Source organism: Medicago truncatula, chromosome 6 (assembly GCF_003473485.1).
Source record: "Medicago truncatula cultivar Jemalong A17 chromosome 6, MtrunA17r5.0-ANR, whole genome shotgun sequence".
Taxonomy (NCBI): Eukaryota; Viridiplantae; Streptophyta; class Magnoliopsida; order Fabales; family Fabaceae; genus Medicago; species Medicago truncatula.
The window spans coordinates 28,521,314-28,545,847 of NC_053047.1; the positions used below are offsets into that span (position 1 = coordinate 28,521,314).

Consider the following 24,534-nt stretch of genomic DNA (forward strand, 5'->3'; position numbering starts at 1 on the left):
CAAGACGATGTGAGGAGGGCATATATATTGAAGGGTCCAATGCAACCAAGTTTTCCTCGTACTCAATTTGGGAGTGCTACAAGAGCTTTTTCTAAATCATGGTATAACAAGTATACATGGATTGAATACAGTGAGTTTAAGGATGCAGCTTATTGTTTCTATTGCTTTCTCTTTAAGCAACCCGGGAGGGCCGAGCACTTTGGTTTTGAAGTCTTCACCAAAGACGGATTTAAAGATTAGAAGCATGCATCTCAAAGCTTTAAAGATCATATTGGTAGTCATGATAGTATGCACAACAGATATATCAAGAATTATGATGATTATAATAATCAAATACAAAGTGTGACAAATAAGTTGGCTAGAGCAACTAGGGAATCAGAAGAATTGTATAAGATCCGTTTGACTTGTTCCCTAGATTGTACTAGATATCTCATAGCACAAGGCATTTCTTTTCGTGGCCATGACGAAACCTCTAATTCTCAAAACAAGGGAAATTTTAGAGAGATGATAGATTGGATAAAATCAAATAATGAACAAGGGAGAGATGCTTTTGACCGTGGTGGAAAAATTTGCAAAATGACTTCCAGTGACATTCAAAAGGAGCTTGCAACGTGTTGTGCACATGAAGTTATGAAGGTGAATATGGAAGAGCTTGGTGATAAACAATTCTCTGTGCTTATTGATGAGTCACGTGATATATCCATCAAAGAGCAAATGGCAGTGATGTTGAGGTTAGTAGTTGTATTTTCCAATTTCTGTTTTCCTTGTAAATCTTGATAGAGATTTTCAATTTGGTGTCAATTTGGTTCATCAAATATTTTCTAGGTTCTTGAACGACAAAGGGGAAGTTGTGGAATGATTTCTTGCTCTACATCATGTCAAAGATACTACTTTCGAGGCACTAAAGAATGCTATTTATGATATTCTTGATCGTTACAAGTTATCTATTTTGAGGATACGAGGGCAAGGGTGTAACAGCCCGATTTTTAGCTAGATTTATTTTAATTACTTTTATTATGTGTTTGTGTGTGATTATTTGTGCTTGTGTGTATTTAATTGTCATCGGGTGCAATTACGTGGATTACCGTATTAGAAGGGTATTTTAGTCATTTGGCGGGTAAGGGTAAAATGGTAATTTTGGTGAGAATTATTTTAATAATTAGTGAGAACCCTTATTTTACTAAGTTACTAGTGTAGTGATTAGTTTTTACCGTTAGTGACCGTTGGTTACATTTTACCGTTATTAATTAAAATATCGTTTGGAGTGTAGTAATATTTTTGGTTTGAATAGAAATGGGTTAAGCCCACTAGAAACTAAGTTAAGCCCATTAGTGGAGATAACACTAGGGTTGTCATAGAATTATCATTCATTCACTTCACAAAACATTTTCCTAGAGAGAGGGGGAGGTAGAGAGAGAAAGAGGTGAAGAGAAGAACAAGAGTGTTGAAGGCAAAGCTTGAGGAATCAAGTGGGGTGACCTAGGAGCTGAATTGAAGCAAGGATTAGGGTTAATCTTCTTCAAAGGTAAGGGGGTTAGTTTTTATCATAATCATTTAGTTAATTCTTTTTCTCTTGTTCTATGCATAATTGATTATGAGAATAAGTGATTATCATGAACCCAATCTTTGAAATTCGTGCTTATGTTGTAGATATATGTTTGAATATGTTAATTTGATGTTAAATGAATTGTTGATGATGAAATTGCAAGTTCATGATGTATGAAAATGGGTAGTTTGTAAATTATGCTCAATTGGTGAATTATGCATGGTTGTTGATGAATTGTGATATGTTTCATGATCAATGGTTGTTGTTGTTTGTTTAGTCATATTGTTGATGATGATATATGGCTTGGGTTTGCATGATTCATGATTTGTTGTTGAGAAATGGATTGTTGTTGGTGTCTTGGTGAAAATGGGTTGATTATGATTTTGGATGTGAACTTGATGATTTGAAGTGGTATAAGTGTTATTTACGAGTGCTATGATTATGGGTAATGTTTGATTTAATTTGGGAGTCTTGTATTTGAATCTAGTGATTTAAGAGTGATTTTTGAGTGAAAAACGCATTGTTAAGCTGATTTTTGAACTATTGTGAAGCCCAAAATCGGCCTCCGATTTCTGAGCTTATTTTCCAGTTTTGGTTCGACGAAAATCGGCCCCCGATTTGTCAAAATCGGCCTCCGATTTTCTGTCAAGCAAATCCGAAGAACATTCACATTTTTCACCTGTTTCCGTGTTGAATTGGTTTTTCGTGTAAACATGAAAGTTTTAGGTAATTAAGTTAGCTTTCTAATGGCTTTGGTTTGACGTCAAAATGATTTTTAAAATTTGAGTTATGATCAAATTACTACACATGGGTCATGTGGATTTTTGTGAAAACTTATCATAACTTTTTCTATAAGTCGTGAAACTTTTCCAAACTTAGTAATGGGTTAATGAGGTACTTAGAGTGAATAATTGAATATGCATGTATATGATTGAACTATGATGATTATCGTGAGAAACGTATGCTAATTGCTTGGAATATGAGAATTCTTGAATTGGTAAAATCATACGTGATAAGTGATGTTTGTTGATTAATGAAAATCATGTAATTGATGTTGGATGACATTGTTGATTATTGATAAATATGTTGATGTGTGATGATGAATACTATGATTTATTTGTGTGGGCATGTTTTCTTGATAATGCAATGTTGTGGAGATAATCAATATAATTGGGTGTTGTCCTATATATTGAGTTGAGATTGTGAATTGTTGTCGCATTATCGAGTCCTTACACATGTCCATGCATCATAGTCGTTGTTGCTGTAAAAGGGATGACTCTTTTACTTCGAGATTATTGTAAGGCAGGTGTGAGCCCTTACATTCGATGTGCAAGTGGCATCGAAAGGTGACGACCTTGTTGAGATTTGGTACCACATGCATTTATGTGTCAATAAGTGCATATCATATCATGAGTCCTATGTGAAATAAGTGATTGGTGATGAAATGAGATGAATGAATGTTGATAATGATGGTGATTGATGTTTGTGAATGAATACCTATGAGTGGATAATTGTTCAATGATTGATGTTTGTGAATGAATATTTATGATTGGATAATTACTCATGTGATTGATGTATGTTGACACGAGCTATCAAGTTGTGATATAAGTATTTTTGCATGATTATTATTATTCAAGTACATGATATTATTTGATTTAATTGTTATCTGAATTATGATAATGTAATGCTTACCCCCAATGGTTTTAACCGCCTACTTGCCTGTATGGGTGAGTAGACGTTGTGCAGGAGTAGTCTCGGTGAGTCTTTGCTTGGGATATCGGGAGCTTCCTCCGATATCGGTGTCGTGTTGGCTCTGATCTAGGCTTGTCGTGTCGGTCTAGATTAGGTTGTTTATATTTTTCTTTTGGATTATTATTTTGTTGATGACTACCCGTATGTTTGGGTTTTGAGATTTATCTTTGAGACATGATTTATTTGCCCATGGCATGTATATTTGATCACTCTGATTTATATTCCGCTGTAACCGTTGAGGTTTACATACATGCCTATCGGTTTTTGAATTTTGAATAAGACGTAATCTCTATTTCTTGAATAAATGTATTATTCGCATGTTTAATTGCTTTAATAGAAATAGGAGCGTTACAAGTTGGTATCAGAGCCATGGTCAGTCGTGTTTGGATTAATGTTGTTATTTTTCCCTGTTGTGTGCGAATGGTAGCTTAGTACCTTCGACATTTGTTTTGTGGTGTTGTTTATTATCGGTTAGATGGTTGTGTAGTGCTGAGATGGCAGGAGGTCGTGATGATGCGGCGATTGCACAAGCTTTGGCAGCTATGGCTCAGGTGTTGGCTCAATCGAATGAGCAAGCGGCGATTGGTCGACGGAATGAGGGAGAAGCTGAGGAGCGGAGGCTTGATCGTTTCTTGCGAAACAATCCACCTACGTTCAAGGGAAGGTTCGACCCGGATGGAGCTCAGACATGGTTGCAAGGCATGGAGAGGATCTTTCGTGCTATGGTGACTAGTGATGATCAGAAGGTGAGGTTGGCTACTCACATGCTTGCTGAGGAGGCTGAGTATTGGTGGACCAATGCTAAGGGAAGACTTGAGATTGGTGGGGAGGTTGTGACTTGGACAAGGTTCAAGGCTGAGTTTTTGAGGAAGTACTTTCCAGAGGATTTGAGGACTAGGAAGGAAGTGGAGTTCCTGAATTTGAAGCAAGGGAGTATGTCCGTGGCCGAGTATGCGGCGAAGTTTGAGGAGCTTGCAAGGTTTTGCCTGTACATCAATGCGGAGGATGCTATGGTTTCCAAGTGTGTGAAGTTTGAAAGTGGGCTTAGGCCGGATATCTATCAGTACATGTGTGTTCAGGAGATCCGAGACTTTGATACTTTGGTGCATAAGTGTCGTATGTTTGATGATGCTGGGAAGGTTAAGTCTAATTACTACAAGGCTCAGAATGAGAAGAAAGGGAAGGGCTATGGAGTTGGGAAACCTTACAGCAAGGATAAAGGAAAGAAGAGAGAATCTGGTGGGGGCTCTAAGCCAAGTTTGGCGGATGTCAAGTGCTTTAAGTGTGGAGCTATGGGTCATTATGCTAGTGATTGCAAGAACGATTTTACTTGTCACAAGTGTGGGAAAGCGGGTCACAAGGCGGCCGATTGCAGAGGTGTTGCAAGAGAGATTACTTGTTACAATTGTGGAGAGAAGGGTCATATTAGTACCAAGTGTACCAAGCCGAAGAAGGCGGCGGGAAAGGTATTTGCTTTGAACGCGGAGGAGGTGGAGCAGCCGGATAATCTTATCCGAGGTATGTGTTTTATCAATAGTACTCCTTTGATTGCAATTATTGATACTGGTGCTACTCATTCTTTTATCTCGGCTAGTTGTGTTGAACGTTTGGATTTGGTTGTAACTCCTTTGTTGCGTGGAATGGTTATTAACACCCCGGCTAGCGGTTCGGTGACTACTTCTTTTATGTGTGCTAAGTGTCCTGTTAATTTTGGTGATGTTGATTTTGAGTTGGATCTTGTTTGTCTTCCGTTGAAGCATATGGATGTGATTTTTGGTATGGATTGGTTGTTAGCTTTTGGGGTTAGCATTAATTGTTTGACTAGGAGTGTGACTTTTTCTAAACCGGTAGAAGAGTTAGATCGGAAGTTTTTGACCACGGGGCAAGTGAAGAAGTCTTTAGAAGGTGAGGCTTGTGTGTTTATGATGTTTGCATCCTTGAAGGTTAGTGTTGAGAAAGGAGTTAGTGATTTGCCGGTAGTGCAAGAGTTTCCTGAGGTTTTTCCAGAGGATATTACCGAGTTACCGCCGGAGAGGGAAGTTGAGTTTGCAATTGATTTGGTACTAGGCACGAGTCCTATTTCGATTGCGCCGTATCGGATGTCTGCATCAGAGTTGGGTGAATTGAAGAATCAGTTGGAAGAGTTGCTTGAGAAGCAGTTTATTAGACCGAGTGTATCACCCTGGGGTGCTCCAGTGTTGTTGGTTAAGAAGAAAGATGGAAACATGAGGTTGTGTGTGGATTATTGGCAGTTGAACAAGGTGACGATTAAGAATCGGTATCCACTTCTAAGGATTGATGATTTGATGGATCAGCTAGTGGGTGCAGAGGTGTTTAGCAAGATTGATTTGAGATCAGGATATCATCAGATTAGAGTAAAGGCGGAAGATATATCCAAAACTGCGTTCCGAACGAGGTATGGACACTATGAGTATTCTGTGATGCCATTTGGAGTATCTAATGCGCCAGATGTCTTTATGGAATACATGAATAGAATATTTCATCCTTATCTGGACCGTTTTGTGGTGGTGTTCATAGATGATATTTTGGTGTATTCAAAGTCCGAGGAAGAGCATGTTGAGCATTTGAGGATTGTGTTGCAAGTCTTGAAAGAGAACCAGTTGTGCGCCAAGTTGTCTAAGTGTGAGTTTTGGTTGAAGGAAGTGAGTTTTCTTGGTCATGTGATTTCTAAGGGTGGTATTTCTGTAGATCCTTCCAAGGTTGATGCAGTGTTGCAGTGGGAGTCTCCTAAGTCTGTTTTTGAGATTAGAAGCTTTCTTGGTTTGGCCGGTTACTATCGGAGGTTCATTGAGGGATTCTCTAAGTTGGCGTTGCCATTGACGCAGTTGACTCGAAAAGGACAAGCTTATGTTTGGGATGCCAAGTGTGAGAAGAGTTTCCAAGAGTTGAAGAAGAGGTTGACTTCAGCTCCAGTGTTGATTTTGCCAAATCCGAAGGAATCGTTTGTTGTGTATTGTGATGCTTCTAAGATGGGTCTTGGTGGTGTGCTTATGCAGAATCGTCAGGTTGTAGCTTATGCTTCGAGGCAGTTGAAAGTGCATGAGAAGAATTATCCGACTCATGATTTGGAATTGGCGGCCGTTGTGTATGCATTGAAGATTTGGAGACATTATCTGTATGGTTCTAAGTTTGAGGTGTTCAGTGACCACAAGAGTTTGAAGTATTTGTTTGATCAGAAAGAGTTGAATATGAGGCAGAGGAAATGGTTGGAATATCTTAAGGATTTTGATTTTCAGTTGAGTTATCATCCCGGAAAGGCTAATGTTGTTGCGGATGCTTTGAGTAGAAAGACTTTGCATATCTCTGCTTTGATGGTTAAAGAGTTGGAATTGATTGAGCAGTTTCGAGACTTGAGTTTGGTTAGTGAGTTGACACCTGATGGGGTGAGGTTGGGTATGTTGAAGTTGACAAGCAATATTCTAGAAGAGATTAAGAAAGGTCAGAAGGAAGATTTGGAACTCGTGGACCGAGTGACGTTGGTTAATCAAGGTAAAGGTGGAGACTTTAGATTGGATGAGAATGATGTTTTGATGTTTCGAGATCGAGTTTGTGTGCCGGATGTGTTTGAGCTTAAGAGGCAAATTTTGGACGAAGGTCATAGAAGTAGTTTGAGTATTCATCCAAGAGCAACTAAGATGTATCAAGATTTGAAAAGGTTGTTTTGGTGGTCTGGAATGAAGAAGGAGATCGCTGAGTTTGTTTATGCTTGTTTGGTCTGTCAGAAATCGAAGATTGAACATCAGAGACCGTCGGGTTTGATGCAACCGTTGTTTGTGCCAGAGTGGAAGTGGGATAGCATTTCTATGGATTTTGTTGGAGCGTTTCCTAAGACTAGTAATGGTTTTGATTCGATTTGGGTGATTGTGGATCGGTTGATGAAGTCAGCGCATTTTGTTCCTATCAAGACTGGTATGTCTGCAGCAAAGTTGGCTGAGATCTACATTGAGCAAATTGTTAGATTGCATGGTATTCCTTCTAGTATTGTGTCGGATCGGGATCTGAGGTTTACCTCTAAGTTTTGGGAGAGTTTGCAAGCTGCTTTGGGAACTAAGTTGAGATTGAGTTCTGCTTACCATCCTCAGACCGATGGGCAGACGGAGAGGACTATTCAGAGTTTGGAGGATTTGTTGAGAGCTTGTGTGTTAGAGCAAGGTGTCAGTTGGGACGAATGTTTACCGTTGATTGAGTTTACTTAGAACAACAGTTTTCATGCTAGTATCGGAATGGCACCGTTTGAGGCTTTGTATGGTTGGAGGTGTAGGACACCGTTGTGTTGGTTTGAGTCCGGAGAGAGTGCTTTGTTAGGACCGGAAGTTGTGCAAGAAACTACGGAAAAGGTTAAGATGATTCAGGAGAAGATGAAGGCGTCTCAGAGTAGACAGAAGAGTTATCATGATAAGAGGAGGAAGGATATTGAGTTTCAAGTTGGTGATCATGTATTTTTGAGGGTGAATCCTGTGACCGGAGTTGGTCGTGCTTTGAAGTGTAGGAAGTTGACTCCTCGTTTTGTTGGGCCATTTGATGTCATTGAGAAGGTTGGGGTTGTAGCGTATCGGATTGCGTTACCACCGTCTTTGTCGAATCTTCATAATGTGTTTCATGTGTCTTAGTTGAGGAATTATGTGCATGATGCGTCTCATGTGATCCAAGTGGATGAATTGGAAGTAAGAGATAATTTGACGGTTGAGACTTGGCCGGTTAGGATTGAGGATCGAGAGTTGAAGCGTTTGCGTGGCAAGGAGATTATTCTGGTCAAAGTGATTTGGGTTGGACCAACTGGTGAGAGTGCCACTTGGGAGCCGGAGAGTAGGATGAGGGTTTCGTATCCGGAGTTGTTTCCTTCAGGTAAATTTTCAAGGGCGAAAATTCTTTTAGGGGGGGAGAGTTGTAACAGCCCGATTTTTAGCTAGATTTATTTTAATTACTTTTATTATGTGTTTGTGTGTGATTATTTGTGCTTGTGTGTATTTAATTGTCATCGGGTGCAATTACGTGGATTACCGTATTAGAAGGGTATTTTAGTCATTTGGCGGGTAAGGGTAAAATGGTAATTTTGGTGAGAATTATTTTAATAATTAGTGAGAACCCTTATTTTACTAAGTTACTAGTGTAGTGATTAGTTTTTACCGTTAGTGACCGTTGGTTACATTTTACTGTTATTAATTAAAATATCGTTTGGAGTGTAGTAATATTTTTGGTTTGAATAGAAATGGGTTAAGCCCACTAGAAACTAAGTTAAGCCCATTAGTGGAGATAACACTAGGGTTGTCATAGAATTTTCATTCATTCACTTCACAAAACATTTTCCTAGAGAGAGGGGGAGGTAGAGAGAGAAAGAGGTGAAGAGAAGAACAAGAGTATTGAAGGCAAAGCTTGAGGAATCAAGTGGGGTGACCTAGGAGCTGAATTGAAGCAAGGATTAGGGTTAATCTTCTTCAAAGGTAAGGGGGTTAGTTTTTATCATAATCATTTAGTTAATTCTTTTTCTCTTGTTCTATGCATAATTGATTATGAGAATAAGTGATTATCATGAACCCAATCTTTGAAATTCGTGCTTATGTTGTAGATATATGTTTGAATATGTTAATTTGATGTTAAATGAATTGTTGATGATGAAATTGCAAGTTCATGATGTATAAAAATGGGTAGTTTGTAAATTATGCTCAATTGGTGAATTATGCATGGTTGTTGATGAATTGTGATATGTTTCATGATCAATGGTTGTTGTTGTTTGTTTAGTCATATTGTTGATGATGATATATGGCTTGGGTTTGCATGATTCATGATTTGTTGTTGAGAAATGGATTGTTGTTGGTGTCTTGGTGAAAATGGGTTGATTATGATTTTGGATGTGAACTTGATGATTTGAAGTGGTATAAGTGTTATTTACGAGTGCTATGATTATGGGTAATGTTTGATTTAATTTGGGAGTCTTGTATTTGAATCTAGTGATTTAAGAGTGATTTTTGAGTGAAAAACGCATTGTTAAGCTGATTTTTGAACTATTGTGAAGCCCAAAATCGGCCATCGATTTGCCAAAATCGGCCTCCGATTTCGATTTTCTGTCAAGCAAATCTGGAAAACATTCACATTTTTCACCTGTTTCCGTGTTGAATTGGTTTTTCGTGTAAACATGAAAGTTTTAGGTAATTAAGTTAGCTTTCTAATGGCTTTGGTTTGACGTCCAAATGATTTTTAGAATTTGAGTTATGATCAAATTACTACACATGGGTCATGTGGATTTTTGTGAAAACTTATCATAACTTTTTCTATAAGTCGTGAAACTTTTCCAAACTTAGTAATGGGTTAATGAGGTACTTAGAGTGAATAATTGAATATGCATGTATGTGGTTGAACTATGATGATTATCGTGAGAAACGTATGCTAATTGCTTGGAATATGAGAATTCTTGAATTGGTAAAATCATACGTGATAAGTGATGTTTGTTGATTAATGAAAATCATGTAATTGATGTTGGATGACATTGTTGATTATTGATAAATATGTTGATGTGTGATGATGAATACTATGATTTATTTGTGTGGGCATGTTTTCTTGATAATGCAATGTTGTGGAGATAATCAATATAATTGGGTGTTGTCCTATATATTGAGTTGAGATTGTGAATTGTTGTCGCATTATCGAGTCCTTACACATGTCCATGCATCATAGTCGTTGTTGCTGTAAAAGGGATGACTCTTTTACTTCGAGATTATTGTAAGGCAGGTGTGAGCCCTTACATTCGATGTGCAAGTGGCATCGAAAGGTGACGACCTTGTTGAGATTTGGTACCACATGCATTTATGTGTCAATAAGTGCATATCATATCATGAGTCCTATGTGAAATAAGTGATTGGTGATGAAATGAGATGAATGAATGTTGATAATGATGGTGATTGATGTTTGTGAATGAACACCTATGAGTGGATAATTGTTCAATGATTGATGTTTGTGAATGAATATTTATGATTGGATAATTACTCATGTGATTGATGTATGTTGACACGAGCTATCAAGTTGTGATATAAGTATTTATGCATGATTATTATTATTCAAGTACATGATATTATTTGATTTAATTGTTATCTGAATTATGATAATTTAATGCTTACCCCCGGTGGTTTTAACCGCCTACTTGCCTGTATGGGTGAGTAGACGTTGTGCAGGAGTAGTCTCGGTGAGTCTTTGCTTGGGATATCGGGAGCTTCCTCCGATATCGGTGTCGTGTTGGCTCTGATCTAGGCTTGTCGTGTTGGTCTAGATTAGGTTGTTTATATTTTTCTTTTGGATTATTATTTTGTTGATGACTACCCGTATGTTTGGGTTTTGAGATTTATCTTTGAGACATGATTTATTTGCCCATGGTGTAACACCCCGTTTTCCCAACATAAAAATTTCATAAATTAATCAGAGTAAAACACCTTAAACGGAATGTTACACTTCTTTTCTTAAAAATCACAAATGGAATAATTAGATAATTATCCTTCAAATTTCAACAACGTAATAATTAAAACTTTGCAGCGGAATAAATTTAACGACAATAAAAGCTTCAACAACATGTTCCAAAATTGATACATAAAGGAATGATAAACTTAGCAACAATTTCCCATCCCGTTACGTATCAGAGCCCTAAGACACTTGAGCCACCACTCCTACTAAACTTTAATACCTGCAAGTTACCCATACGAAGGACAACATTTTCAAGCAGAAGGGGTGAGATTCACAATCAATAATAATAATATATAATTCATCAAATGCACCTAACAACTTAAACTCCATCGGTTAGTAATAACAATTCCTTTAACGACTCCTAAACCATATCATGTACTCATCATATCAACAGTCATAACTCGATATCATAAACAACATCATAACAGCATCATTTAACATCATAATCAACATCTTAATTATAATCATATAACATCATACTCATAATTCGTATACAACATGACAACTTTATAATCAATGACATAAACAACGTAAAAACATCATATTCATAGTTCATATACACATAACAACATCATTAATTCGTATTAACATTCTCCACTAAGCACCTTATTAACAACTCATGAATAGAGGACAACTTAGCAACTATACGTAACATCATCATTTCATAATAATAATTATTCATCAAACATTCCATTAGCAATTCATGAATAAAAGACAACTTATCAACTTAACATAACCATCATCAAGTACATTTAACAACTCATAGATAACATCACATAATCGTCATCACAACATTCATAATCATCATCATGTAACATCCTAACAACCTCATATTCAACACCATAAACAGTCATCATAATATTATAATCAATATCATAATAATATAAACAACAACATATATTCAACAATAATGTTCTTACTTCTTTAACTTTAGTAACACTTGCTAATTCAACCAACAACGACGACAACAACAAGATTCAACAACGACGACAACAACTTAATCAACAACAACAACAACAACTCTCTCAAGAACAACGACAACTACAATTATCCAATATATGTATATATTTCATAATCAACAATATCATCAATAATAGATATCTAATTCATCAATTAAATCTAACACCCTGTCTTAATAATAACTCATCAATATATAAGTATATCATCATTAACAACATCAACAACAAATGGTAATTAAAACCAACACCAACGACTCATGCAACAACTCGACACCACCGCTAAGACTCATGCAAGACATGACAACTCCACTAAGACTCCTCAACAAATGCAACTATGCATGTGGTACCATATCAGAGCCGAAGCCCTCATCGTTATAGAATGGTTAAAGCATTCTTTTATCAGGACATGAGTCCTCATCGTTAACATCGTTTTGAACAACATAGTGCTCCATCGTTTTGAACGACAAGGCATTCCAGGACCGAAGTCCTCATCATAACATCATTTTTATGCTTATGCAACTGACTCCACTTGTGTATATCTGCATACAACTCAACGAAAAATGCATATGTACTTATATGACTTATGACTCCACTTATGTATATCTACATACAACTCAACAACAGCAACGACAACAACAAATGTACATAATTAATTATGACATACTCCACCTCTTAGTCAACTGTGACACAACGACTCTTAATAGCAAGATCCATCAACACATTCACAACAACATATATATTCACCCATCATATCATAATACATCAATTCAGTAAGCAATCATGTTCTTGGTAAACAATGCAGTCACATATAATCAATAATAAACGGCAACATGGCAGCACTCAAACATTCTTAAGATATAACAATATCAAATGGTAATCAACATCAACTTAAACATCTTATATAATCCACATAACGAATATATTTCACATTAACCAACATTACCCAACATTAACCAACATTACCCAACATTAGGTTAAATACTCTTAAACACCTTAATTGAACTCATATTACTTCTAGTTTCGAGGTTTTGGAATTATTCCCTAAGTTTTGGATTAACTTAGAAACGGTTATACTGAATTTTCATAAGATTTCACTAAGACCTACTTGGAGTATTTCCATCATAACTCAAAAACTAAAAGTCATTTTCAAGTCAAACCAAAGCCATTAGAAAGCTAACAAAATTATCTAAAACTTTCATGTTTACACCAAAGTCCAATTCAAAACAGAAACGTGTGAAAAAGACACAAGAACGCGAAATAAGAAATGCTGTCAAAAGGCACTTCGCTTAAGCGAACGAGGCTTCGCTTAAGCGAACTACTTACAGTAGCTGTTCGCTTACGGCTCGCTTCTGGCTCGCTTAAGCGAACAGTCATCGTTTCTGCATAATTTTTCACGGGTTTAAACCATTTTTCACCCCAAAACTCCCAATTTTGATCTCCCAATGCCCAAACATGTTTCCAAAGATTGTTTATAGGTTCAATATACAATTAGGCATCTAAAGGAACACAAAACATGCATCAACAACAACAAATACAGATCGCTCCACCATCATACAAATCTTCATCAATTCATCCAATCAATCATAATTTCAATCAATTTATGATCACAACAACAGTATAGATTAAGTTTTCATTCTGAACATTATATTACAAGAGAATTAACATGATCATTACCCATTTCCCTTCAGAATCATCATCAAACCCTAACCCTCAATTTATCTTCCAAAACTATGCAATTAGGTCAATTTTCAGAAATTATAGATTATGATTATTGAGAGATAGTCTCACCCTTACCTTAATTTAGAAGAAAACGCACGAACAATCTACAGCAAAAACGATCCTCTCTTGCTCTAGCTCTCCCTTGTTCTTGGTTTCTCTGGTTTTTCTCCCAAACTTGTTTCACGTAAAACTGCTTCTGACCTTTTCTTTTCCTAACTCCCAAAACTATAACTTTCCCTTTTTCATTAAACTCCCTTAATTTTTATTAAATCCTAATTAACTCCCACACTCCAAAATAATTCTATTTCTCCACTTATTCTATTAAATAATGAAAATAACCATTTAATAAAATACACCACACCACAAAATCAACATAAATCATTTAAAATCATATAAAAGACTTTAAATCAACTAAAAATAATTAAATAACAATTAGGGCGTTACACATGGCATGTATATTTGATCACTCTGATTTATATTCCGCTGTAACCGTTGAGGTTTACATACATGTCTATCGGTTTTTGAATTTTGAATAAGACGTAATCTCTATTTCTTGAATAAATGTATTATTCGCATGTTTAATTGCTTTAATAGAAATAGGAGCGTTACAAAGGGTATGATGGGGCTTCAAATATGAGAGGTGAATTTAATGGTTTGCAAAGAAAGATCCTAGATGAAAACCCTTATGCTTTCTATGTCCATTGTTATGCTCATCGCTTGCAATTGGTGATTGTGTCCGTTGCTAGTAGTTGCTCATCTATTAATGATTTCTTTGAGTACATCTCCTTGATTGTAACAACATCAAGTGCATCTTGCAAGAGAAGGGATGCTTTGACGGAGGCACAACACCAAGATATTTTGAGTAGACTTGCGACTGGTGAGATATCTATAGGAAGAGCCTTGCACCAATCATCTAGTCTCGCTAAACCCGGGGATACTAGATGGGGTTCACATCATACTACCTTGCTTCGTTTGGATCAGATGTGGTCCTCCGTGTTAGTGGTGCTTAGTAGGGTTGATCAAGATGGACGTGCTTTAAAATTTTTTTCATTTTGAAGATAATGTTAAAGTTGTTTGGTATCACAAACGAGCTTTCAAAAATCTTACAAAGAAAAGATCTTAATATTGTGCTTGCCATGGATTTAATTAATGTTGTCAAAGTTCGGTTGGCCACATTGAGAGATAGTGGTTGGGATAATTTATTTTTGGATGTACAAGAATTTTGTGTTGCTAAAGGTATTCCGGTGCCAAATATGGATGATGAAATACTGGTTCGGGGTCGCTCAAGACTAGAAGTGAGGACTGTCACTAATCTTCACCATTACCGTGCGGAGATTTTTTATGTTGCTATCGACAAAATATGTGTGGAGATGGATCATCGCTTTAGTGAAGGAGCAACATTGTCCTTGATTGTTTCTCATGTCTTGAACCCAAGAACTCTTTCTCCAAGTTTGATGTTGATAAGCTTGCTCGTCTTGCTGATATTTATCATTCTGACTTTTCTGATGATGACCGTGGAACAATAAGGGAGCAACTTAACACTTATGTACTTCAAGTGAAAAGACATGCTTCTTTTTCTTCTTGTGAAGATGTTCAAAGTTTGGCTATGAAGATGGTTCAAACTGAGAAACATCTGGCATTTTTATTGGTCTACAAATTAATTGAGTTGGCTTTGATATTGCCGGTGTCGACTGCATCCGTTGAAAGAGTTTTTTCAGCAATGAAGATTATCAAGACTAAATTGCGCAACAAGATCAACAATGAGTGGTTCAATGACTTGATGATATGTTACATCGAGCGGGATATATTCAAGTCACTTGATGACATTGATATTATTCGAACATTCACCGCAAAGAGGTCTCGGAAATGGCATTTACCACCTAATTTTATTTAGCACGCTATTGACAGATTATATTTCATCTCTCTTAATTCAAATTGTAATTTTGTTGAAAAAAAGACAAACCTCTTTTTTAAAAAAAATTGCGATAAATTTTATGCCAGGCTCTATGAAATTCCTGGCTTCGCCACTGGCTAAATTCAGTAACTATTGGTGCAAGAAATACTAACACACAAGGATTTTATTTATTTGACTAAGTCTTTGCATATTTCTTCATAGGGTCATGTTAACTTGTGCCCTTAGGGTCCATGTTAAGCATTAATGTCATTCCATTAATGGTAAGAATTTATTGAAAAAAATTAACATTAAACATTTTGAACAATAAATTAACACAAATTTCAATACATAATTTCTATTAGTGGTATTCTTAATATGTGCCCTTAGGGCACAAGTTATCATTTCCCTTCTTCGTATTACCCTATGTAGGACATTTTCCCAACACTAATTCAAAACATATTTCAACAAATATGTGTGTTTCTCTTCTTCCTTCTCCGGTTATCTTTTGCATCCTCTAACTGATTTTTAACTCAGAAAAAATTTCAACAGAAAGGTGGATAATTGATTTGGAGTGATTGATCGAATCAAGCATTTATCATAGTGGTAGTTTAATTGTTGGGAGGAGTTGAATAATTTTTTTTTCATCCAAATTAGTGGTTGAGTACACTTGCTTGTATTCAAAATGTTTAAACTTTACCATTGTAATGGGTCTTCATTACCCTTGCGCCCTTTCAGTACTTTTTTTCATAAAAAAAGTAACTAAAAATGTTTCATCATAAATGAAGTCAAAATAAAAAAAGAGAACTAAGCAATTGTATATAATGAATGATTAACTAGATATTATGAATGATTAACTAGAACACCGACCCGTGCGTCACACGAGTCTTTTAGAATTAAAAATCGTAGTATATTTTAAAAAATTGATATTTAGTTTTTTTTTTAAGGAGAATGGATTTTTTTTAATGATGAAGGAATATAGTTTGTAATTAACATACGAAACTATATTAATTTTTTGTATCAACCCTCTCGTTCAGAGAGAAAAGAGGATCCAGTAATCTAGAATGCAGTCGGAAAGGAAATAAAGTTTGATCAAGAATTGTCCTCCTAGAATTGAACTAAAGTTCTCTTAAACAACTCATTATTTCTGGAACTCATTAACCATTTGAACTCAATTGTTTGATTTATGAAACACTATCACATAGAGGTGGAAGACAATAAATACATTAGAACATCATCTTTAAAAAAAAATTGATGGAAAATATCAAAACTCATTCACTATGCTCGTTTACAACACAATCTTAGACATCTTTGTGTTCCACCATCATCAATTCGTGTGATTTATGTACCCTTTTCTCTTATCTTTCCACTTGACTTGGTTGATGGAGTATTCACATCTTTCAAACAATCCTATAAGACCTTTATAAAAAAAAAACAATGGTTCTAGTTCATATAATGGTTAATAAATAATTGGTTTACCTTTCAATACTACAAAAACTGAATTAAAATGCATTTGCTTACTCATATGAAAGGTACTAATAATTCTGATATCATCTCTAATACACTGATACTGATAGCATTCAAGAACCACATAGAACTAAAAGGATAATAATCAAGCCAGTATGGACCAAGAATTATGTTCTCAAGTAGTATTGGGCCTTATGTCAGTTTATTTGTCTTTGTAGGGGACATCTCTTTGAGACCCAGGCCCATAACTTGTAATAGGTCTAAACACTTTGACCTAGCTATTTAAGAGCTAGTGTGCCTCCTGGAAGGCTATGAATAATTCCAAGTTTTATTTTTTATCTTCTTTACGTTTTGTTTTCTTTCTTTGTTCTTTGGCATAGTTTAGAATTTTGTTGCTACCTTAACCAAATCCATCATTGGTGCTTTCATTGAGAGTTGGACCACGGAAAGGGCTACCTATAGGCTGGATTAAGGTGTTCCACCGAATACTGATAGGTGAGTGAAGCCGCCAAAAAGGAAAGGGCTACCATCAGGTCAGTGTCGATAGAGTGAAAGCTGCCGTGAACGCCGGCTCTTAAAGAGCGTGGCAATGTTAGGAGTCCCACATCGAGTATATCAAAGTGCTTGATGTGGTACTTAAGCCTTGAGGTTCTCCCACCTATTGGACTAGTTTTTTGGGTTGGGCTCTCCTCATGGGCTTAAGTCCTAACAATTGGTGCTTTCATTGCCTACACTCAATGCCTCCTAAACCTACAAACCCTTCCACAAAAGACCTTGATGAGGCTATCCAAGCCACCCAACAACGTTTGGAAGAAACTCACCAATCCACCCACCTCCACTTCACTGAGCAAATCGGCATCCTCAACACCAAACTGGACAACCAACAACAGCTGCTCGATTCACGGGACGAGAATTTGTTCAACATCCTCAATGCCAGACATGACTCCCTCACCACTCTCATCACCACCGCACTACAGCAATGACCTCCGCCGTCTGACCCTCCTCCGTTAACCTCAGGTAATGAATCTTCTACCTCCCACACAAACGCCATGATACCCTCTCCGGCCTCCCCTTCACAACCACAAAACAACCATATTGCTACTGTTTTCAATACACCCACAACCGGCACCACTAACACACTCTATGGTTCCACCGCCCACGCCACCATAAACCCCTTGTTTACTTCCCCTATCGCCTCTTTACCAGCACCTCTACCTATCAACTACCAACACACCCCTTCCCCACAACCGACCGTATATACACCCCTATACCCACAAACGCCTCAGTTTAACCACAATCCTTCTTTTGGCCCTTTGCCCTTCCATCAATCACCCTACCAAACCCCTGCACCCCCCAATTTTCTCTCACCAACACCTCAACACCAAGGCCACATTCCTGTCCGTACACCCAAGATTGAACTCATTCCCTTCGACGGAACCAATCCATTAGAATGGCTATTCCAAGCCGAACAATTTTTCGCCTTTTACAATATCCCCAACGAAAGTCGCTTATCTCTAGCTTCTTTTTATATGAAGGGTGATGCCCTTAGTTGGTACAAATGGATGTATCAAAATCACCAATTGTTTGATTGGGTCTCTTTCTCTAAAACACTAGAACTCCGTTTTGGTCCCTCCACCTATGAAAACCACCAAGCCCAATTGTTCAAGTTGCGTCAATATGGCTCGGTTTCCGAATACCAAACACAATTTGAGAAATTAGGAAACCGCGTTCTTGGGTTACCCCCCGACGCTTTACTAAATTGTTTCATATCGGGCCTCATCCCGGAAATCCGCCATGAGCTTGCTGTCCAACGACCCTACACCATCACACAAGCTATAGGTCTTGCCAAGCTTATTGAGGCAAAGATCAAAGACTCCAAGTCCCGACCCACAAAGCCCTATTTCTAACCCACCAATACCCCTTCTAACCACCCACCAGTTTTTTCATCGGGCCCAAAACAAACAGCAGCTACTAACCCTTTACCTACAAAACCACAAGTTCCTAACCCCACCACCCCTCCTTCCAAATTACCCATCCGCCGCCTATCCCCAACCCAAATGCAAGAACGGCGTGCCCAAGGCTTATGCTATAACTGTGATGAGAAGTATATCATGGGCCACCGATGTGCCACCGGCCGTTACCTCTTACTCATTTTGGAACCAGAATCCGAAGAGGAAACCGAAAACATTGTTGCCGAAACTGAACCCATTGAAGAACCAGAATCCTCATATTTCCATCTATCACCGCAAGCTCTAACTGGCCAAAACTCTCCCAACACCCTTAAATTCCGAGGTATTCTTTACGGTCTGCCCGTATCTGTGTTGGTTGACACCGGTAGTACCCATAATATATTACAACCACGTATCGCCAACCATCTTGACATACCCCATTCTCCAATTCATCCATTTTCAGTCATGGTGGGCAACGGTTCCCGTATTCAATGTGATAGTTTCTGCTCTAACGTCCCTATAACTCTTCAAACTCACCTCTTTCACATCCCCTTTTACCTACTACCCATCGAAGGAGCCGATGTTGTCCTCGGTATGGAATGGTTAAAATCACTTGGCCCAATTGGAGCAGATTTTTCCGTCCCTTCTATCTCCTTCTCACATCACAACACAACCATCACCCTTACCGGAGAACAACTTTCTCATCCCACCCAATCCACTTATCATCACATCCGCCACCTTATACATACCGACTCTATCGCTTCACTCCATCTGCTGACTTGTTCATCCATCACCGAGCCACCACAACCACATTCCCCAAATTACAGAAACAATACCAACAGATCTACCCCAAGACATACAATCACTCCTCCAAAAATATCAACCTATCTTTCAAACTCCCCATGGCCTTCCCCCCACTCGCCCACATGATCATCTTATTCCACTCCTCCCCAACACCGCCCCCATAAACGTTAAACCTTACCGTTACCCACACTCCCAAAAAGAAGCCATGACCACCATAATCCAGGATATGTTGAAAAATGGAATCATCATACCAAGCAATAGCCCATACTCCTCACCGGTCCTCTTGGTTCGCAAAAAAGATGGAACTTGGAGGTTTTGTGTTGACTATCGAGCCCTCAATGCCGTTACGGTCAAGGACCGATTCCCAATACCAACCGTAGACGAACTTCTGGATGAATTGGGCACAGCAACTGTTTTCACTAAGTTGGATTTGCGTTCGGGTTACCATCAAATTCGTGTTATGCCAAAGGACACACACAAAACAGCTTTTCGCACTTTTGACGGACACTATGAATTCCTAGTTATGCCATTCGGTTTGAGCAATGCTCCTTCTACTTTTCAATCTGCTATGAATGATTTATTCCGTCCCTTTTTGCGTAAATTTGTTTTAGTTTTCTTTGATGATATCCTGATTTTTAGCACTTCTTTGACTGACCATTTACATCATTTACAACTAGTTATGGAATTGCTTTATCAAAATCAGTTTTTTGTCAAATTATTTAAGTGTGTATTTGCAGTGCCAAAAGTTGATTACCTAGGACATGTCATTTCTGCTGAAGGCGTCTCGCCTGACCCAGAAAAGATTGCGGGTATTCTAGATTGGCCGACTCCGCTCTCCCTCACTGCACTACGGGGATTTCTGGGTCTTACCGGATTCTATTGCCGTTTTGTTCGTAATTATGCCACTATTGAAGCACCACTTACAGACTTGTTGAAAGCTACAAAATTTACATGGAATACATCAGCAGAGGAAGCTTTTACAAATTTAAAAGTCACTATGACCACTACACCGGTCCTTATGCTCCCAGATTTCACCAAAACTTTCACACTGGACACAGATGCTTCTGCAGTAGCCATTGGTGCAGTTCTTTCACAAGATGGTCACCCACTTGCCTTCTTTAGCCGCAAAATGTGTCCTCGAATGCAACGGTCTTCAGTTTACGTCCGGGAACTCTTCGCGATTACCGAAGCCATCAAAAAGTGGCGGCAGTACCTAATTGGCAGACATTTCCACATATTCACAGATCAAAAGAGCCTCAAAGAGTTATTAACACAAACTATCCAAACCCCGGAACAACAAAAATGGGCTGCAAAACTCCAGGGGTTCAGTTTTGAGATTCACTACAAACCGGGCAAAACTAACCTTGTGGCTGATGCATCTAAACTTATGGGGAATCAAGTTCCTTTTTCCCACCTACCTTCTGAAACCGATGGGGTTTCCCACACCACTTTAACCCCACAGCCCCATCCTACACCACAAGATCATTGTCCCATTAACCAAGGCTCATCTCCTCCATCGGATTCTCTGCCACTAGTTGAAAATAACTCCTTGGAACTATCACCCACTTGTCCCAATGTTACCATTTCCCACAACTTTTCTCCACCCTTCATTCCACCTAACCCCACACACAACCGTTCAGATCAGTTCTCAACTACCTCCAATGAACCGCTCAACCCAAACCTTGAGGTCAAGGTTTCCCCTGGACCGGATAGTATTGATAGCATTCAAGAACCACATAGAACTAAAAGGATAATAATCAAGCCAGCATGGACCACGAATTATGTTCTCAAGTAGTATTGGGCCTTATGTTAGTTTATTTGTCTTTGTAGGGGACATCTCTTTGAGACCCAGGCCCATAACTTGTAATAGGTCTAAACACTTTGACCTAGCTATTTAAGAGCTAGTGTGCCTCCTGGAAGGCTATGAATAATTCCAAGTTTTATTTTTTATCTTCTTTACGTTTTGTTTTCTTTCTTTGTTCTTTGGCATAGTTTAGAATTTTGTTGCTACCTTAACCAAATCCATCAGATACCAACTGATAAACTGTCAATCAATTGTAGGATAACGACGAATTTCTATTGCAATTGCAAACCTTAATAGCTTTTGAATAGAAAATTGAAATAAAAAACTTATCAAATAAAAAATAACCAAATGGTGTCTTCGGTTAGATGGTAAACTTACAATGATAGGAACAAAAAAGTAGATGATAGATACTTGGTGCCAAACCTCAATCTGGTGCGGCCGAAAAATATTAATAGTTTTAGATGAACCAACTGATTTTGCAGAATTACAATTTGATATGATACAATTGTTTTCTTCTTTTCGCTAAGATAATTTGTGAAACTTGGTTTTGACTTTTGTAATAAAGCTGAATCGGTCCTTCAATAAGTTTTGCAAAACTTTAATATGATGACATGCATTCAATCACAACCATAAGAGAACCCTAGAAATTTGTTTTAACCAAATCTTACTAAAAACCCAAAAATAAAAAATGAGAAGCATCTGAAATCTTACTGTAAACAACACATATCGTGATGGGTTGAAAGGTCCCTCCTTGTGTAAACAGCAGAACACCAGTCACCGTAAAAAGTCTCCTTTGACGCTCCATCGAAACAAAACAGAGTCGGCAGAACTTGGATTCGGAATGATCCAAACAGAAGAAAGCTTCGTATATAAACCCAGCCAAGATGGTGATAGTAGGGTTTGGCTCCATTCACAAAATTGAAATCAGAATCAAAAGGTTGAAAGGATTTAGTGAGGGATTGTGATGATAATACCCATGAAATCAGTTCTAAATATTGTTATATTGGTTGAGGAAAACAAATGAGAAATGGGTGCAAGAATTTTGTGATATGTCAAATTGTTACCTTATGGGATCTAGTGCGGGAGGGAACATCGCGTATCAAGCAGGTTTACGTTGTGCTGCAACCGTTGATGAGTTTGATTTTGACGAACTAAAGATCAAAGGGTTGATATTGCACCAACCATTTTTTGGTGGGTCCCAAAGGACAAATTTGGAATTGAGACTCGAAAATGATCGTGCATTGCCTCTTAAGGCGAATGATCTAATGTGGGAGTTTGCATTGCCTGAGGGTGTAGGTAGGGACCATAAGTTTTGTAATCCGATGGTTATGGATGAAGGAGATGATGAGTGTTTTAATGAAATCAAACGGTTGAGATGGAAAATTCTTTTGACAGGTTGTTATGGAGATCCCTTGATTGATCGTCGGGCTGAGTTTGTGATGATGTTGAGAAGCAAAGGGGTTGATGTTGTGGAATACTTTGGGGAAGGTTTTCATGGGATGGAACTATTGGAGCCAAGCAAAGATGGACCACTATTTGAACAAATAGGATATTTCATCAATCAATGTTGAAACAACATTCAAAGCTAAAGTTCGTAATATATGTTACTTTGTTGGTGAGGCCTAGCCTACCTTTACAAACACATGGGCAATTTACCCCATGTAACTTAACAATAATAAAAAGCAGCCACGTATACTCATTGTATTTGAAATACGGTTTTTTTTTAGATTACCTTTGAAGAATGGTGGGTAATTTACCCACCAACCAATGAAAATGAGCAATTTGTTGGTGGGGTCAAGATAGTTCATGGATACCACTTAAAAATGTGTTTATGTGGCTAATGTGTATTGGTTGGGGTAAATTACCCACCATTCTTCCATGGGTACCCTAGTTGTCACCTTGAAATACTTATTATTTAGTTTTATAAATTGTAACCATATACTTTTGTTATTTTTCAGATTTATCCAAGCATTAATTAAGCTTTATCTTCTCAAAAAAATTGTCCAGACTACATTCTGCTTCTGCGTTTTCATCTTTCAATTTTTCAACCTAACCATTACTTCCTTCAATCCATTCGTAATTTGGGAAAAAATTGATTCATCAACATCAAATTCATCCATTGTATTTACTCTCCACTCATACCATTTCTTCTCTATCATCTTTGGGGAAAATGTTGTAAGAAACTCATCTCTGTCACGAAACCCTCGCGGATTTGCAAGTAAGTAAGCCTTTCATCCCTCTCATTCAACTTATTCCTCGCGGATTTGCAAGTAAGTAAGTTTTCTTGTTTTAATTGCTATTTAAATGGTTCAAATTATTTTGTTTGATTTGGGGGTTTAGGGTTCTCCATGTTTTAATGAATATTGAATTATTCACTGGCTGTGATTATTTGATTTGGGGTTTATGAATCATGCTAGGTCTGATACAAATATGTTCTAAGCCTTCTGCATTTTTTTTATTCACTCCTCATGCTTTGTGCTACTTTGTTTTGTGTTATAAATAGAGAAGTTGCTTGAAATCTGCCCCATTAGTTGTTTTATTAAGTAATTTTTTTAGTTGGAGTTCTAGCAGAACATGTAACACCCCGTTTTCCCAATATACAAATTTCTTAAACATTTATCAGAGTAAAAACCATAAACGGGATATCACATAGAAACGTAATCCAAAAACAGTTAAATAATAATTTAACTTCCACATAATATCTTAACATAGCAGCGGAATATTAGTTCATAAACCAGAAGTCAGTTTGGCACGCAGGCCCCAATAAAGTGTCTCAAAAGAGTTAATCAAAATAGAAATTATCATAGCAGTTCACGTAAAAAAATGAAGCATGTTATAGCATATAACCCCATCCCGTTACGTATCAGAGCGACCTAGATGACACAGAGAAGGCAGGGCCACTCACGACGACAACTGCACACTAAGCACGATCACCTGCAAGTTACCCATACGAAGGGCAACATTTTCAAGCAGAAGGGGTGATATTTCATAATCAAATAACATTAATCAATGTAATTGCGAATCATAAATTAACATCATAATCATTCCTTAAATAACATTGCATAATTGCTAAACAGTTATAACATAATCATATATCCAATTATCATGAACAACATAACATATTCGATAAACACTTATCACATAATCACGTAATCAATCATTATCAACAAGGC

The 24,534-nt window shown here is 37.6% G+C and overlaps 2 protein-coding genes across 2 annotated transcripts; both read left to right on the forward strand.

Annotated features, from left to right (window-relative positions):
- Window positions 1-288: 288 nt before the first annotated feature.
- On the forward strand, window positions 289-15,340 carry LOC120576079 (zinc finger MYM-type protein 1-like). Its single transcript, XM_039827051.1, has 5 exons — window positions 289-731; window positions 3,774-4,017; window positions 14,047-14,448; window positions 14,505-14,717; window positions 14,882-15,340. The coding sequence occupies exons 1-5, from the start codon at window positions 289-291 to the stop codon at window positions 15,338-15,340; spliced, it is 1,761 nt and encodes a 586-aa protein (XP_039682985.1).
- A 7,088-nt stretch (window positions 15,341-22,428) lies between these two features.
- LOC25479504 (carboxylesterase 1) lies at window positions 22,429-22,932 on the forward strand. The gene has a single exon (XM_039827052.1). The coding sequence runs from the start codon at window positions 22,429-22,431 to the stop codon at window positions 22,930-22,932; it is 504 nt and encodes a 167-aa protein (XP_039682986.1).
- Window positions 22,933-24,534: the final 1,602 nt, after the last annotated feature.

What these genes read in the sequence shown, in the direction of transcription:
- LOC120576079 (XM_039827051.1), top strand. Translation starts at nt 289, where the DNA reads ATGCACAACAGATATATCAAGAATTATGATGATTATAATAATCAAATA. An exon ending in GCATGGAGAGGATCTTTCGT is followed by an intron (nt 4,018 to 14,046) that starts GCTATGGTGACT and finishes TAATAGAAATAG; the next exon opens with GAGCGTTACAAAGGGTATGA. An exon ending in TGTGGTCCTCCGTGTTAGTG is followed by an intron (nt 14,449 to 14,504) that starts GTGCTTAGTAGG and finishes TTCATTTTGAAG; the next exon opens with ATAATGTTAAAGTTGTTTGG.
- LOC25479504 (XM_039827052.1), top strand. Translation starts at nt 22,429, where the DNA reads ATGGGATCTAGTGCGGGAGGGAACATCGCGTATCAAGCAGGTTTACGT.